At 54.1% G+C, this 16,631-nt stretch overlaps 5 protein-coding genes across 5 annotated transcripts; 4 read left to right on the forward strand and 1 right to left on the reverse strand.

The window, feature by feature from the left end:
- Positions 1-105: 105 nt before the first annotated feature.
- VOLCADRAFT_99946 (uncharacterized protein) lies at positions 106-5,489 on the forward strand (the record flags this gene model as incomplete). Its single annotated transcript, XM_002958606.1, has 13 exons — positions 106-158; positions 524-638; positions 709-765; positions 844-990; positions 1,025-1,126; positions 1,844-1,915; positions 1,987-2,073; positions 3,255-3,380; positions 3,634-3,775; positions 4,213-4,301; positions 4,622-4,660; positions 4,867-4,984; positions 5,113-5,489. The coding sequence occupies 13 exons, from the start codon at positions 106-108 to the stop codon at positions 5,487-5,489; spliced, it is 1,524 nt and encodes a 507-aa protein (XP_002958652.1).
- Positions 5,490-7,022: 1,533 nt separating this feature from the next.
- VOLCADRAFT_108237 (uncharacterized protein) lies at positions 7,023-9,879 on the forward strand. The gene is made up of 5 exons (XM_002958607.1): positions 7,023-7,334; positions 7,578-7,857; positions 8,218-8,297; positions 8,692-8,829; positions 9,137-9,879. The coding sequence occupies exons 1-5, from the start codon at positions 7,101-7,103 to the stop codon at positions 9,197-9,199; spliced, it is 795 nt and encodes a 264-aa protein (XP_002958653.1). The 5' UTR covers positions 7,023-7,100; the 3' UTR covers positions 9,200-9,879.
- A 20-nt stretch (positions 9,880-9,899) lies between these two features.
- Positions 9,900-11,883, reverse strand: VOLCADRAFT_108238 (uncharacterized protein). Its single transcript, XM_002958622.1, has 4 exons — positions 11,688-11,883; positions 11,462-11,621; positions 11,271-11,316; positions 9,900-10,234 (listed from the first exon to the last, which is right to left on the reverse strand). The coding sequence occupies exons 1-4, from the start codon at positions 11,779-11,781 to the stop codon at positions 10,139-10,141; spliced, it is 396 nt and encodes a 131-aa protein (XP_002958668.1). The 5' UTR covers positions 11,782-11,883; the 3' UTR covers positions 9,900-10,138.
- A 137-nt stretch (positions 11,884-12,020) lies between these two features.
- VOLCADRAFT_110092 (uncharacterized protein) lies at positions 12,021-13,798 on the forward strand. Its single transcript, XM_002958608.1, has 3 exons — positions 12,021-12,274; positions 12,347-12,459; positions 12,984-13,798. Exons 1-3 carry the CDS (start codon positions 12,191-12,193, stop codon positions 13,177-13,179), a joined length of 393 nt encoding a protein of 130 aa, XP_002958654.1. The 5' UTR covers positions 12,021-12,190; the 3' UTR covers positions 13,180-13,798.
- An 842-nt stretch (positions 13,799-14,640) lies between these two features.
- On the forward strand, positions 14,641-16,532 carry VOLCADRAFT_99950 (uncharacterized protein; the record flags this gene model as incomplete). The annotated part of the gene is made up of 4 exons (XM_002958609.1): positions 14,641-14,723; positions 14,846-14,952; positions 15,098-15,245; positions 16,365-16,532. Coding segments are annotated over 4 exons (504 nt in total), but the record flags the coding sequence as incomplete, so codon positions are not given.
- Between the last annotated feature and the right edge of the window lie 99 nt (positions 16,533-16,631).

The following is a 16,631-nucleotide window of genomic DNA, read 5'->3' on the forward strand; positions in this document are numbered from 1 at the left end:
TGGGATGGAGCTGTGTTGAGTTATGTTTGAAACCTGCGTCAAATGAGGGCCAGCCCTTTGCACAAGCTCTTAATTTGGTCGAGCCGAGTAAATTACTGTTGTAAGATGGAAGCTCCGTGCTTTCAGAAACGTGCGAGCGTTCGCTGTCGTCGCGTACGGTACGGAATGGCGATTCTTCTTCTAGGCTTGCATACAGGATTAAGAAAGTTGGGCATATGTTGCAGTAGTCTAGCATTCTGGCTGCGTCGATTTGTGCTTATTTGTTTGTTTATCACAATTCCTTAGCTGGCCTCCGACCGCTGTTGCAATTCAAAGCGACGTGTCCAGCCCACCAACCGCGACGCCTCTGTGTTAGTCCACATTATGAGATTAATGGTCTAATTTCACCTGCATAGTCACGGGTGTTAATCCTGTTTAATCATGGCCGGCTATGCGTCCAGGCGAGCTTTATTCCAAACGCTTCCAAGTGCATTTGGGTGCTTTCCACTACTGATTACGTGATATTGAACACTTAGGAATGCAGAGGAGGGCTTAGTGCACGCCAGCAAACACAAGACCAGGTCGCGATTAACGTCGGCAAGTTCGACTTTGACTCGGAGGTGGAGGGCCTCAGAAGCCATGTCCAAAAGATTAAACAGGTATGCATCTAACCTGCTATGGGAGCCACCTGCTGTGTCTAAACTGCCGGACTGGGTTTCTACCTTGCAGTTGTCCCTGGTTATCGAGGACGAGCAGAAGCAGCAGGGGCAGTTAATCAACTCCTTGGTGAGATGAAGGGGGAATACTTTGCGGCGGACCCGCTTGCAGTCGAGCATAAAACACCGCCTGATTCGGGACGTGCAGGAGGACACATTGGAGCGCGCCAAGCTGGGCATGCGGAGGGCCATGGGGCGACTAAACATTGCATACCGCCAAGCGCAAAGCAACCATATGCTGTACCTGGTTCTCTTTGCCCTGCTGATGTTCACGGTGCTCTACGTCTTGGGGAAGGTAAGTGGCCCTGGCATTACTTGGGACCATACAGGCCCCGCACGCCAACCCTTTTCATGCAAGGGTGATTTCGAACTTGAAGATGCTTTGTGTCCTCGCAGGTTTATCGAATCGGGCGGGCAGTGATTGGCGGACGGTAAGGACAGAAAGACGTTGGCCTGCTGAAGAGAGCTCTGCTTGGAGCTATGTAAGGAATAATGGTGGAGTTCTTTCCGCCAGCCCGAAGGGCCTTGATGGTGTGGCCACGTGCACGGAGGGTGGACTGAGGTTACCCGGGTACGTCATAACCTGAGGTGATGGGGTGTAGCGACGGAAGGCATGAGTTTTTATGCCCAGGACTGTGAACCCCCTAAGTGTCGAATCGGGCGGACGGTGCTGGTCTGATAATTTTCACCTCACCCACAGGAATACCGCGTCGTATGCTATGTATGCAGGGATGTACAAACGCTAGATTTTTGGATTGGTGAGGAAGGGTTGTTAGGACGGGAAATTTGGTTATTTTGATCGCGGCGTCGGAAGGTTTCGACACTTATATCAATCGCTTTCTTTTCCTTGCCTGGAATTTTTTTTGTGAAGTCATTTACTTCACAAGTGTTATCTGAGCGCATAAACTGTGTTTGCGCCCAGCGAGGCTTCCTGATCTTTGTGTGTAAACATTATGCAAAGCTCGCGAACACGTGCTCCCCTCTTGCTCAACACTGCGTTAGCGCTACATCGGGATCTTGCGTTATGTAGCAGCATAATTCATGCGAGCGAGCGCGGCTTGGCTACACAAGGGATGCTTGGCGGCCTGTCACGTAGCACACAAAAGCACTTAGCACATATCGGAGAAGTGCTGCTTCATGCATCGCAGCACCAGAACCGCTGTTTGGGCAGCGCGTTCATCTCGCAAGCGCGATTGCTCTGGCTAGCTGAACATTTGACGGTGAGAATCGCCATCGGGCTGGTAGCAAGCATGTGACACGATAATATTTGCCGCTCTCGGATGCAATACAGCCGAATCGGGCTCCAGGCCTTCCAAACTTGCGGCATTACGCGGCCGCGGCAAACGCACAAGAGCAACCCAAGCAGCCCAAGGAGCAGGTGCGCCATGCCCCTAAATCCATGGGTCCTCTTTCGCTGATGTGGGGGTACACTGGCAATAAGCCACTTTTTGTCGTCCAAACCCATTCACATACACCAGGCTCCTGTCGTAGCACACCACATGCATTCACAGGCTTTCACCCAGCAGTGATGAAGCTCATGCTCAAACCATTTAACACGGGCTACGGAACTCAAAACTTGAGTCTTGGGCACGGGGAGGGCCCTGCTTGGTAGTCCGGGGCGCCGGCGTGACGACGAGCCGCGGCTGCCGCAAGCTGCTGTACACCGGCCCTACCGGGCTTTATGCCGCCATCCCTACCCACCTCACTCACATAGTGCACCCTGGGTATCTGCCTAGCCCTTCACCCCCTTCACCCCCTTCACCTGCGGAGGAGGTTACACAGGTTACATATCTCCTCTCTCCTTTCAGTGCTGCTCCCTCTTAGTCTGCCAGCTCTCTGTTCGGTTGGCCCCCGCGTCGCGGCCCGGGTCCCAACCGTTGATTTCTGTTGCGGTTGAAGCGGTTGCTTCAACCGCTTCAACCGCACCGGGGTGCCGTGTGTAGACCTTGTGAAGAGGAGGGACATTAGGGTGCCATGGTGATGGTGATGATCGCCATGACGATCACGATCACGATGATGCAAGCTGCAAGAGAATTGACTGGCTGCCGAGTTCCAAAGCACCAACTTATCGGTTGCTAGTCCGTGACTTGGGTTTGTGGCGTGGAAAGCGCGTTCACAGCTGGGACAGGGAGTGAAGTGATGACTAGCTGAATTGAAGGAGAGGAGGAGCGCGAGGGGAAAGGGAGGGAATGGGCGAAGAAGGGAGATAGAGGCGCGGAAGGGCGGAAAAGGGAGATAAGAGCTTTTATGATGTGATGGCGTCCGGCGTCCATTTTGAAGAGCCGTCTTCTGGCGGCTTTTTGCTGGCCTGGTCTGCCTACCTACCTGGCTGTGTTGGTTGCCTGCTGCTTCTGTCGCTTATGAGATCGCGGCGGTGGTCGGAATGAGCATTAATGGATTAATGGAGGCGGAGCCCGGTCTGGGGTTGCGTGACATACGAAGCGCGGGCCCGGGTGACTAAAACACACACACACACTATATATATATGTATTTTCAAGATATCATCTCCACGCCGTTTTCCACCCCATTCCGCCACGATTTCCCCCATCTGGGGAAAAGGTATCGTACGACTCCCTGGAGCTGACCCAGGAGAAGATCGACGCCATCACGGATAAGATTCCCCAGCGGCCTGTGGGGGTTGTGGAGGGGACCAGCTACACACTCATCATCCTGGCGGCATTTGGGGTGAGAGGGGAGGGGAGGGGAGGAGAGGGGAGGAGAGGGGAGGAGAGGGGCAACAGGGAGGACGCGAATGGCCGGTGGTGGGACATTGGATGGATTCCATCCGAACATCTGCTGGCAGCTTGTCTCAACTTCCACCATATGTTCACTTCATACATCATGCTAAACAGTTTTCCGTCCCGCACCTCCCCCGCACCTCCCCCGCACCTCCCCCGCACCTCCCCCGCCCGCACCCGCCCTCCGGATGTGTTGTCAGGTTTTGGCGTTCGTACTGTACCACGTACTCACCTCCCTCATCTTCGAGCCCACCGCCATCACGTGCTTCAATCACACTCTGGAACGGCTCAAAAACGACCCACGGGTCACTGTGCGCATCGGCGGAGCAGATGACATCCGGGGTAGGTGGGTGGTTTTCTGGTTAGTTGGTTACTGGTTGGTTGGTTGGTGGTTGGGAGGCTAGGGGCTGGCGGGGAGCAATGGGGGCAGTTGGGGGCTGGGGGGCTACCCGGGGGGTATAAAACCTGCCGTACCAGGTATAGTGGTTAGTTCAGTGACCCATGAACCCACACGGTGTTTCCCTTAGTCATCGTCATCGTCCTGTTCTTCCCCCTTCCCCCTGCCGCTGGGGTCCGCTGTAACAAATCGTATACTGCTGCCGCCGCCGTTGCCGCCGCCGCCGTCTCCGCTACTCCTTTGCGTCCTTGGCCTTCCTTTGGATCCAGCCAACACTTCGCAGTTTGCGCCTTTAGACGTGATGTACGGCAGTTTACAACCTCCGCTGTTGCATGTATCGTGTGTCGTGATTTCCCAAACACCACCCCCCTCCCTTCTTCAGCTTGGGGCACCAACGCTGAGAGCCGGGTAGCACGACAACAGATTCCCCACCACATCTACAAGGACGCCAATGGCGTGGAGCACGTACGGGTGAGAGTTGTACGGCACTGTACGGGTTAACTGTGTACGGGGGGTTGGTGCTGAATACGGCGGGGTATGTTCTTATGGAATCCTGTCGGGGATGACGTGGCTAAGGCTCCCTTTCTTTTAGGATTTCATGCCTTTTCCTTTCTCTCCTGATTTCCTGTTTTGCTCCGTCTTCAGTCCACGCGACAACTTCGCCGCCGTTACGCGGCCACCAAGCTACGACAATAACAACAATCCTTTGCGCAAAAACCTTCAAAGACTCTTTCCCCTTCGCCCTCTCCCCACATCCCTCGCCCACAACACCGACGCCCACAACACCCCAGATCCAGTTTCACATTCGAGGACCCAGCGGGAATGGTGTGGTGAGCCCCGGGGGGGAGGTGTCTGCTGTGGTTGCGGTAGGGGGGGGGGGCCGCTGGCCTGGTTGGGGCGCAGGTAGGGGGGTAGAGGCCGAGGGGAGTGGGGGTTTTGGGGTTTTAGGGTTTAATTTACCGGGGTCTAGAGGCCAACGGTATGGGGACCTTGCGATATTGAGGTCTTGCGGTCGGCCTCTGCTGCCGCCTGTGAGGTGAGGTCCCCCTCGTCTTGGTACCTTTCTTACCTTACCATTGCTTCACACGGGCGCGTTTTCGTGTTCGACTGGGTTTCGGAGCAGGTGAATGCCGACATGTACAAGGACGTTGACGGTCAGTGGCAGTACACGTACTTGGTGGTGGATGCCTACCCCGCGTCCTCCTCCTCCTCCGCCTCTTCGGGATCACCGCAACGACTGGCGCTCGTAACACCCCGATGAGGTGATGATGATGATGAGGAGGAGGAGGACGAGGTGATGGTGATGAGGAGGACGACGACGAGGAGGACGAGGAAGACGAGGACGAGGACGAGGAGGAGGAGGACGATGGTTGTTGCTGTTGTGGTGATGATGATGACGATGATGATGATGATGATGATGATGATGGTGGTAATGGCGATGACAATGACGACGCTGATGAGAACGATGGCGATGATGGTTGTGGTTGTAGTGGTGGTGCGACCCATGTCGGCCTGACGCCTGGGAACACCCGCAATACGGCACTCAACACAACCCAGCACACCACACCACACCGCAAAGCACACAGTGCAGCTAGCCGCACCTTTAGTCAGACAGGCCGCCTGGTCCAGGCAGACGGCTTGGGCGGTCAGGGCCGATAGCCACGAGAAGAGAGCAGAGACAGGCAGCTGCCACGCGGCCGGTCGGGGCAGATTGGAAAAGAACCCGACAAGGGAGGGAGGGAGGAGGAGGAGGAGCCTCCTGAGAAACCGTCCGGCAGCCGCCTAGGGGGCGGAAAGGTTGGCGGGGGCCGCCTAGGGGACTGGAAGGTTGGCGGGACGAAAGAGAAGGGTTGAATGCTTGGGGGAGGGTATTACGTTAGGGACTTGTGAGGCGGTCATAAGGCCCCCAACGCCATGGTGTGGTGGTGTGGAGGTGGCCGAAGGGGAGGACGCGGAGCTGCGTGTGTACGTGTGTGTGTGTGTGAAAGTGTTTTTCTGTCTCACGACGTGGTTGGCAGCGGCGCGACGCGAAAGAGGCCGAAAACAAAAGGGGCAAAATGGGAAGGGCGCGCTGTGATGGTGGCGGTGGCGGATGGGGAGCCGTGTACGGTCGTGTGGATGGGCCAGCATGCAACTGGCTGTAGCTCTGTGGGTAGAAGCGCAATAGGGTAAGGTTGGGGTATGTGGTGGGGATGGGGTGAGGGGGGCGTTGCTGTGGGGCGCACACCGCAACGACCCGCTGGTGGAATATAGAGGGGGGAGGGGGTGGTAGAGGAACTGGGGGGAGGGAAGTGGGGACGGTGCGAGGTAGGGAAGGTACTCTACACTTTGTGTGGGTAATGAACGGAGTAGTAGTGTGGTGGGGGCAGCAACTGCGGTGGGGGCGGCGAGGAAAGCCTTTAGGAAGTCTGTGTAGGGTGCATCTTTTGCTGGGGACTAAGGAAGCTTCTTTTTTGGAGGGAGATGCTGGGGGTTTTAGTGGGTCCTTTGGCTGGCTGGTTATGGTATTTTGTGCTGAATGCGTGGTGGACAGATGGGAGGGGGACGTATTGCGGGAGGTAACAGGAGGGGAATAACGATGGGTTATATGAGTTTCTCGACAATGTGGCTTAAGGAAGTGGATATTGCAGAACAGGATGGGCATGGGGCAGGTGCGCAAAGTGGCAGAGGCGTTATCTGTGAGTTTTGCTATTCGCAAGGGCCCTGCTTGCAGCACGGCGGAGAGGTGTAATAGACAAACTTAATTACACACAAGCCAGGTCCAACGGAAAGCGCAAGTACCAGGAACCCTTAAGGAGCAACACTTTGCAAACGCATGCACTTGGGAATTTGGGCATGACAGCAACACAGCGCAGCAACGCATTCGGAAGAGAATGTTTGCCGTCACAATCAACACTTGTCAGATAGCCGGCGCCCAGACGAAATTGTGTGCGGTGACCAATGCCTATGGTTTGCATTGCGCGCCCTAACGGGTACCAAGTATGACAGTTAACAGGAGAGTTGCAAAGAGTTCGTGGCATGCAATCTCAACCACATTACGTTCCAAGACATTATATGGTCACACATGTACATTGTAGGCGTTAGATGCAATCATTTGGCGCCAGGTCATGCAACTGTCGTCCATTTCCGTGCGGAACCTGCCAAACAGGACTATAAACTTTCCAAGCAAAACAATTCCGCTTATACGTCAGTGATAAGAAAGTAGTCTTGCATCCATTTGCGGCATCGAAGTATTGGCAGCTAGCAAACCCTTTCACTGAACTTGTCGCTATGGCTGACGACCGTAAGCTGAAGCGCCTGGGCTTTGTTGATGCCTACACGCACAAGCTTGCCAATGGCGCAGCTTACGTCGAGGGTGCATACAAGAAGGTCAAGCCCCTTGTCCCGCAGCAAGTGCAGCCCTTCCTCGCGAAGGTGGAGGACGCTGTGCTTGCGTACACAGCTCCTGTGGTTGCCAAGGCATCCGACCAGGCAGAGAAGTTTCTGCGTATTACCGACGAGCAGGTTTGGCCCAGGGTCCGGGTGATTGCGTAACGCAAGGCAACCGTTAGAAGCTACGCCAACCGCTAGCTTGCACCTTGCTTAGCTATGCGATACCTTGTTCACATGTTGTACAGTTTGAGTCGCGTCTTGTGCTTAATGCGTCTCCTTGCACGTCGCCTCGTCTTCTGGATGCTGCAACATCCGTGACCGCCTTGGCACAATGGTTGCCTCTGGTTTATTCATGGGAACGCTTATCCATGCCAGGTTGATTATCTGTACGTGGAGACGGCTGCGTACCTGACCCAGACGCGCAAGTTGACGCAGAGCAACATCGATACTTTCCGCTCTGCTGCCGACAAGTACTACCAGATGGTCAAGTCCACCGCAGACTACTTGGCTTCAAAGCTCAGCTATGACATCTCGGTTCAGGCGGCTCGCGATTTCATCAGCAAGTCTGTGGAGAAGGCCAAGGAGCTTTCGGACCCCGACGCCGCCGTGCGCATCGTTTATGACTCCTGGCAGCAATTCGCGGCCATTCCGGCAGGTAAAGATGCTGTCCATCCCCAGTTTGACTGGGCATGAGCGCACGGAATGTACGCATGAATATTCTGCGCGCAACGTCTTTACGCGACCTTGGTTTAGCTTTTGGCCTAAGACTTCATCCTGGCGTTGGTCCGACGAAGCCTAAACCTAGGTCTCTATTAAAAGTCCCCGAGTCATTCTCATTTCGTGTTGGGAGCGTGCAACATGCATATGGTGTGTTCGCCAAGGGCGCTCGTAGGCAAAACAGTGTTTCCCCCCCACACTCACCCCGCATTGCTGATGATGCTTACCGTTGCCTGCGTTGCCTAATGCCTCACACATTGCCGTGTGTATATACTGACTGCTCTTTTATTCTTTCCAGTTGCCAAGACGCTGGAGAAGACCGCCCCAGTAACCAGGAAGGGCTTCGAGACCTTCATCGCGGCGCATGATGCGCTAGTGGTGAGCGAGGTTTAGCTGTCGACTTTCAGCTCCCAAGTTAGGCGCAGTGGGGCGACGGGCGGGCGGTGCAGGTCTTGGCGCCTAACAGCCGAAATTTATTCCCCCAGTTAGTACATGGCTTTCTTAAGTTTCTACTTGAAAGAGCATCCTAGCCGGAGCTTAGGATGTACGCTTGAAGTTTTGCTGGTGACAAATCGCACGATCTGCAGCGAATACAGAATTTTGCCATGCAGCGGAATATCATTCTGGCGCTCTATTTCCAGGCCTAAGGGCGGGGCGTGCGCATATTGTACCACCAAACAGGCAAACTCACAATTCCCCAAAAGGAAAGCTGCTTTGTGCTTCCTTTATATCTCATTCCCTGTATCTGTGTACGTATCTGCACCCCGCACAGAGCTCGCTTGTGTACAAGCGCTCCGTCAGCCTAGGTGCCACCACGCTGGGCTGGGCCACAACCACCACGCCCTACAAGCTGGGCGCGCAGTATTTGTACCCCATGGTCCAGTCTGTGGCTGATCCGGCACTGGAGAAGGTAAGTAGGACTGGGGGGTTTACGACAGTGTCGGACATGGCTGGACTGATGCCCTGCCGCCGTCGCTGTAGCCGCGCGCCTAATTGGGGAAGTTGCGGCGGGCCCTGGAGCGATTATTAGTGTACGCCTTTTGTAGTGAAATGTATCCGGGCATTTACCTGACCTGACCTGAATTGGCATCATCCTTGCTCAGCTTGATGGATTCGTACCAGTTGGATTCGTTTACACGTGAAGTGGTTGGAAGTCATTGGCCTGCGGCGTTTTCCGCCGCCACGCTGAGAGCTGTGTGCACTGCCGTGTTTCGCAGGTGGCTAAGAGCACCTACGTCAACGCCACTTTGAAGTACTGGGCGCCTGTGGCGGCGGCGTGAAACCCTATGGCCATTGTTGGATTGCCGTCATCTTGGGGCACCAGGCCGTTTTCTCCTTGTACGTTGTATAACATCTGATCCGTCCTACGTATTCTTGCTGTCTAAACGATGGGCGTGACCTGGGGGGTTCATGGCCCTGTGTCGCAGCGAAAAAAAATTGCGGTCATTGCGGTTGAGTGTTGGGAGATCTTGGTACCGAATTATAGTTGTAGTTGCAGTTGTTCCCCCTGTGAATTACTGCGCGTACGACGTGATGGATAAGACCGCCAAGCGAACACATTTCATGATATATCGCGAGGAGGGTGGCCAGGGTTTTCAGTCCCAAAGCCGTTGATCGCTGGGGTGAAGGAGAGTTGAAGAAGAGGGTTTTCGGAGAGAATGAATGCTTATTTGTTTTTAGTACTGCAACAAAAATTTAGTTGTACCGCATCTTAGTTGTACGGTAAACCGTTGTGACATTATCGAGGTTAATTCCCCAGTGCGCTTGCAGGGTAGTGTTGTCTTTTTGGCTGTTTGTTGCTGCATGTACTTTTAGGGGTCGCAAAGTTATGTATTTCTTATATCTTGTAGTACAGTTTTTGTTGAAGGCCTTGAGGGCTGAAAAGGGCGGAAAAGATGACAAAGATTTAGATGGTAACTATGTATGAGACAACTATTTCCTGTAAATACCATGGAGAAACATTTTACTCAAGTACACGCTGCCACCAGAAAATAATTTTTTTACAATGTTTACCCCCCTTTACATGTAACTGAAATATCTATAAATCATCAACACCATAATTTTCGGACATAAATTCTGCTTCGTTATTCGCATCATCACATTACCCGCTCTCTCTGCCATGCCAGCAAAGACGAATTAACCGGCCATGCTTTTTCCGTGCGTACATTACACCACTCCCTTAGCAGATGATACGATCTAATTTCCAAACATCCTCTCCATTAATGATGACCATGTCCGTGCCCATGTCCGTGCCCATTCTCATCGTCCCAGCCGTTCTTTTGGACATCCTTCTCGAAAAAGTAAATATCGCCGTGCTGCGGGGGCGGATACAGTGAGGGGCATAGACAAACAAATCTCAGACATAATACAATCCTGAAAATGTTTGGCCCACAACCCGATTACGGGGTCCTACACCCAAAGTCCCAAGCCCGAAGTGAAGATGTGCCGCCCGGGTTGCCGTGGGTTTGAAGTGAGGTGGGGCCGTACACATGCATGTACGCCATGTTGGCTGGACTCCCAGACAGCTGCGCTTGGCGACTGCTGTGAGCCGTAGGAGGTGTTCTTGTAGCAGCGCGCAATCGCCGGAAATTGCCTTGCTGGATCCCCGCTGAAAGCAAGAACCTTTCTGTGTGCTTGTGATTGTGATTGTGTGTGTGCTTGTGTGTTCTTGTATGTATGTGTGTGCCAGGGGTGGGTGGGGAACAACGTCGTCAGCTGTTACTTTGCCCACCTCTTTGTGTGGGGGATTATGGACGTCTTCATGGGAATTAAGCTACATCACTTACCCGAAAGTTTCTTTGCGAATCACCTTTCCGCTCAACCAATGAGTTGTGCATACGTGTGTGCATACGTGTGTGCTGTTTCGGAGCTGTCAGTCCCAGATTTCTCGACGTGCTGCTCCATTAATTCATCGCAGTGCCTCACATGGGGCCGGCCGTCCCATACACAAGACGGGCAGACAACCATACAACCATACGATAGCCTCTTCCAAATCATTCTTTGCTGCTCATTATCGCGTTTCTCAGCACCGCGTTTGTGTGCAACCAAACAATAAGAACATCCTTCGGTAAGAAGAGCTGCTTGCGAGTGCCATCCTCTTCCTCCGCCTCGCCAGCTCCTTAACCCCAAATGCTAAGCAAGAGGACGAGCAGACGGGTCCTCGGGGTGATATCTTTGCGGTGATCCCGTTGGGGGGCCCCATCAGGAAGCTAATCCCCCTTAGAGCAGGGCGCTTTCCAGCACCCTGTTCCCCGCACCCTATTCCCCAGCCGCCTTGGGTTTAAGTGCCATGTTATCGAACCCAGGCCCCAGCCATGCACGCCCTCACGCCCTGCTAGGGAGGCCTCTTACCCAGTGCTCCTCAGCGTTCAGGGAGAAGTGGTACAGGATAGTAAACCTGCGGAGACGTGGGGAAGGGAGGATCTTAATCGCGAGAAAGTAGGTACGGATGCGGAAGAATCTGCCAAATGCGTGCGGGTTGGTCGGACTCGAAACACCACCCTCATTCCCGTCCTTACTGCGTTCCCCTCCGCTGAACTTACGTCGTGAGAGCACCAATAAAGCGCGACAGGTAAGTATCAAAGGCGTGGAACTCCTTCTTGATGGTGGCGCCCGCGTACGTGACATAGTCCGGGCCTTGGAACTCAATCGGGACAGGCTTGCCGTTGTATGTGCGGTGGTACAGGTTCGCACCACCTCCCCCTGCGGAGCCACGATGTGATGGATATATGCAGATTAGCCTGACCGGCAGAGGCGCTTTGGCCTTACCCATGCGCCGAACTTGTTGCGAGCCAGCCTCCTTCATTTCTGCAGCAGTGCTCCTCAGAGCACAGGCTGCGAGTTGTCCAGCCTTCCTAAACATATTGGCTCCTTCACAAAAGTAGGATGCCTATCCTCGGTACTTTTATTTGTGACGCCCTCCACTTCACGCAATCGTTTCGTCCCACAAAAATTCTATGGGACGTCGGAAATTTCTATTGTTTGCAAACGGGTGACAACAGTAGTTATGCCGGCACGGGAAACGGTAAACAGTCGTACACACTCTGAAGACAACTCCCTTCCTCTGTCAACAGAAGAGCACAGAAGGTTGTGAAATAATAGTGCATTTCATGCCTCGAATTCACTACTCGTTTATCGTCAGGAAAGCTGCTGTTGTTACCGAAGTGTAAAATGTATTAGCACCACTTTGCGTGGCCTTTTCCAGAAAGTACTTTCTTAATAGGGAATATCTTGAAGCGTTTTTAGGTAACGGAGCTCTAGATTCACCGAAAATGGACGAAGGCGATGAGCGCGCCATCCAGGAGTTCAACGAGCTCCAGGATAAGGTCATCATGCAGGCAGAAATGTTTCAAAGGGTGAGATATCAGCCTTGCAGTCTCCATTAAGGCGGATCAAATCGGCGACAGCTCCTTTTCCTTGTACTGCAGACTCAGCAGCAAGAACGAATGCTTGGCATTCAGCGACAGCGTTGCGTGCTCACCAAGCAAGAACTGCAAAGCATGCCAGACAGCACAACCATGTATAAAAGCATTGGCAGAGCGTGAGTAGCGTGGCCGTGGGAGTGGGGACCCTGGGGACGGTTGAGGGCGGTTGCTTTGCTAATGCACACGCGTGGCTATACCCGCACGGCTACGCTGCCATCTTCTGCCACAACGATTGGTGATGGAGACAACACACACAGTATGTAGGATTCGTAGGCGAAATGTACTACGTGGCGGTGCTGACTGGAACTGGCCGCTACCTTGCAGAGCACACGTATACGCATGGTCGACTTTGGCAGCAATCCCGTAGCTCGTAGCTGCACCTCCTCGCAAGGGACGCGTGTTTCAGCCGACATGTTTGCGACGGACCCTGTGTTCTTGTGTGCGGCCCTTGGGCCACGGGCATATAATCTGGGACTAGGCAGCACACTTTCTTGTGCTTTCCACTCATTATTTTCCCTCTCCTGCGTCCTCCTTTACTTTTGCTGCTTTACGAGATTTCTATCCTTGCCTATCATCCTAAATGCATGCCTTTGGGCTTCTCCTTCCGGTCCATGTCGCCCTCTTTTGAACCACCCCGCAGGTACTTTTGCAGCCCCAAGGGGGAGGTGCTCAAGGAGCTGGATGAGAAGGCGGCCTCGATAGAGGCCGACGCCAAGTCTCTACGTGAGCAGCGCGACGCGATCGAGAAGAAGATGAAGGACACGGAGGTGCAGCTGCGGGAGCTGATCGGCCAATCACCAGCACTGGTCAGGCGCCTGGGGGCAGTAAAGATTTAATAGTTTCTACTTGTGCTCAGCGCAGACGGCAGGACGAGCGAAACTCTTTGCTCCTGGGCTCCCTGCGTTTTTGCCACTTGGCTGGGAGCTGGCAGCCGATCGGTTAGGGTTGCTCTGTGCTGAGGCCTACAGGCAGGAGGCTGCATAAACCGATAGCTGCGGTTGCCGGCCATAGCGGTGAACGGCAATCTTTACAGTAGCGGCAGACAGGAGGATAGCCTATGGACAGCTATTGAACACGTGTTACAGTTGCCATAGCGCGTCTATCGTGCTGTGGCGGAAATGGCGAAGAATTGTTCGAGGAAGTGTTCCGAGTCGTCGTACCATCCGGTTGAGACTTTCCGCGTTGTGACTGTAAATTGTAAGCAGCGGTGGTGGTTTGGATGGCATTCAATTATGGTTAGGCATGCTAGGGACCGGTATAAACTTGTGTGCTTCGGCCGACCCCCTGTCCGGCCGACCCATCTTTCGAACGGCTAGTATAGCGACTATGATCTTTATTATGCGGAACTGGATACCCCGTCACTTGATGACCATAAATAACAAACGTTGCTGAGAGCGCACACAGCACAGGACGAACATTTGTAATGTAATGTAATGTAATGTTACAGAGTGGGAGGCTTCTGGGCCGCTTTATCACATTGTCAGTTCTACGATTTATCATCTTATAGCACCGTCCACCACTACCACACTATACTTCGCCATACGAACTGTAAGTCCAAGGCGGTGGGTCCAGCCGTCTAGGACCCCTCCTCATCCATTCACCCGAACAACCGAAGAGACGGAGGGTTCGGCAATCGCCACCAATCTAGCGTGCGAATCTGGTCCATCAACTGCGACCTCAACTCCACATCTCAGCAGCTAGCCATAATCTCGCGCTCCCGACTAATTCGGGGGTCTCCCCAGGAATCGAACCCAGGACCTTAAACCGCGAATCGCAGTAGTGTCAACCCAGACCAGGTCTGGGACGAACATTTGAATGGGCACTTTCGCTGAATCCAACCGTTATGCATGGAAAACGGTCAACAAGTTCTTTTACTCCTAAATTTCTGCAAGAGGAAACTGAGCGGCGAATTCATGATAAACCTGTGAAAATGGACACCCAGACAAACGAAAACGAAACTTCCGCAGAGCCAGCTGTCGCGGAAACCCCTATTCAGGCTGACACATCAGAAGAGCAACCCCGTGAAGGTCCACCAGAGTGCAACGTAACTTCTATATCTGAGAAACCTCCTTCCACATCAGGCCTCAGCTCAAGCGTTGCGCGTCCCCGCTGGGCGTCGCATGGACCCGGTGCCCTCTTATTATTTGGGGCAGGTTACCTCGTAGTGAAGCTCGTGAAGGCTTTCCGGCGACAGCAGCATGAATTAACAGAAGCCTGCAGTAAGTTTTGTATGGCGCAACAGCTTGAGAATGCAGACGACAACCCGTGAACGCGGTTTCACTTTACTGTGGCCACAGAACAGCTGAGATCAGCACAGGAACGTCTCACAGCCAAAGAGCAGGCTCTAGAACAAACAGAGGCAAGACGCAGAACTGAACAGGTGTGGACACTGCGGAGGTTTCGATTTCCCATCTCCGACATAAACTTTCCACGTAGGTTTGTCACCGCAGCTGCGCGGCTAGTCCTCCTCACGGACTCTCCTGGTCCTTGCTTTGCATACAGGATGCGCGAGTCGCAGAGCTCAGCCAGCAAATGGCCGACGCGCAGCGGGAGCTATCCACCACCCGGGAAATGTGCCGGCAAGCCGCTCTGAAGGTTGAACAGAGCATGTGAGTCCTGGGCCCAAGGCAACGACCAACCTGCTCATGCGAGATCTGGCCATGCCCTGCTGTTCGACCTCGCCACTTAAAACCGACCCGTCCAAACCTGATCCCGCTTTTCAATACCGGCATCCCCGCATCTCTGCTCACACAGGTCAGGCCTATCCGTCATGGATACCGAGCTCCGCGCCGCACGCGCGCAACTCAAGACCGCTAGCAGGGACCTGGCCCTCAAACACGCCCAGCTGGAGGCTACGGAGGGCGAGTTGGGGCTCACACGCAGCCAGAACGAGCTCATGAAGGTCGGTTGGGGGCCGCTGGCTTAGCTTGGCGAGTTGGGCTGGGCTGGGTAGAAATTGGACCAGGCAGGATAAGACTTTTTCGAGAGATATTGCTGAGGACCTAGCTACGGACCGGATCCCGGAGGAGGTTGTGCAGGGTACGAAATACTGCCTGGCCCAAGTCAGTTTGCTCGTCTGCCAGGTGTAGCACACAAGCTAGATGTAGCAAGCTAAGATGTAGCACACAAGCTAATGCACCCAACGTGCTAGGTACGGTTATGAAGTGGTACGGTTAGGAGTTATGCTGTGAATCCTTGTCGTGACTTTACTATGGAAGGACTTTATGGGAGGAACTGTAGCAGCCGGTACACAGTACGGCGCTATAAATACGCGCAGAGCGCGACCGCCAGCAACTCGAGAGACCTTTTCAGCGGTCAGCTGCTACATTTGGTATCGAGACCTCGTGAAAATTCACGATCCTGAAGTCGTCGGTTCAACCCCCACCAATCACAGTTGAGTGGAAATTGGGTTTGGCGACTCAGAGAGCGAATATCGCACAAATTATGAAAAGTAGCTGAACCGACTGGACTGTCTCTGTGCCTGAAAAATCTGAAGACGGCTAGGCGCATGTGAGCCGGCACATGACGTGACGTGGAGTAATTACCCACTGCCCGAGGGTAGGCGAAGGTAGGCACAGGCTGGCGGTATACGAGGCTCTAAGGGCCCGGGACGGTTCCCTTCAAAGGGGGGGGAATGTAGCAGCCGGTACACAGTACGGCGCTATAAATACGCGCAGAGCGCGACCGCCAGCAACTCGAGAGACCTTTTCAGCGGTCAGCTGCTACAGGAACACACATTTGTGTCTGGAGATGTACTTATGATGGCTTGGGGAGTGCACTTGTGCTTTGCGGCACCCTGTGGGCACGACGTTGGTGACCCCTACCCAAAGGCGTATGTCAACCGTTGACTCTCTCACTCCCCCTCCAATTCTCCTCCCTTAACGCTCTTCCTCTCCCCTGTTTCCTACCTCTGTTCTTGACCCTGTTTGGGGCCACTGGCGGCTCCACACTCGTCTGTGGTTCATCTTTCCCCCTTTTTGATGGTCACCACCAGCGTGAGGTTGATATCCTCCGTCGGCAGCTCCGGGAGGCGGGGCAGCAGCTGGAGGGATACATCATGGTCAGCAGGGGCCGCAAGAATGCTGCCGCCGCTCACCACGATTACGACTATGACGACACGCGCCATAGCCGGGCGGATTTGGAGGATGACCTGGCAGCCGCGGCGACAGCGGACTGGGGCCGCTTGTGAAGCCACTCACTCTCGCGTCCTCAGGATGCCCTTACAGAGGGAGGCGTCCTTATGGCGCACTTATGATGTCGCTCGAGGGGATGTATGTGTACCCTAGGG

Source organism: Volvox carteri (genome assembly GCF_000143455.1).
Source record: "Volvox carteri f. nagariensis unplaced genomic scaffold VOLCAscaffold_100, whole genome shotgun sequence".
In the NCBI taxonomy this organism is placed as follows: domain Eukaryota; kingdom Viridiplantae; phylum Chlorophyta; class Chlorophyceae; order Chlamydomonadales; family Volvocaceae; genus Volvox; species Volvox carteri.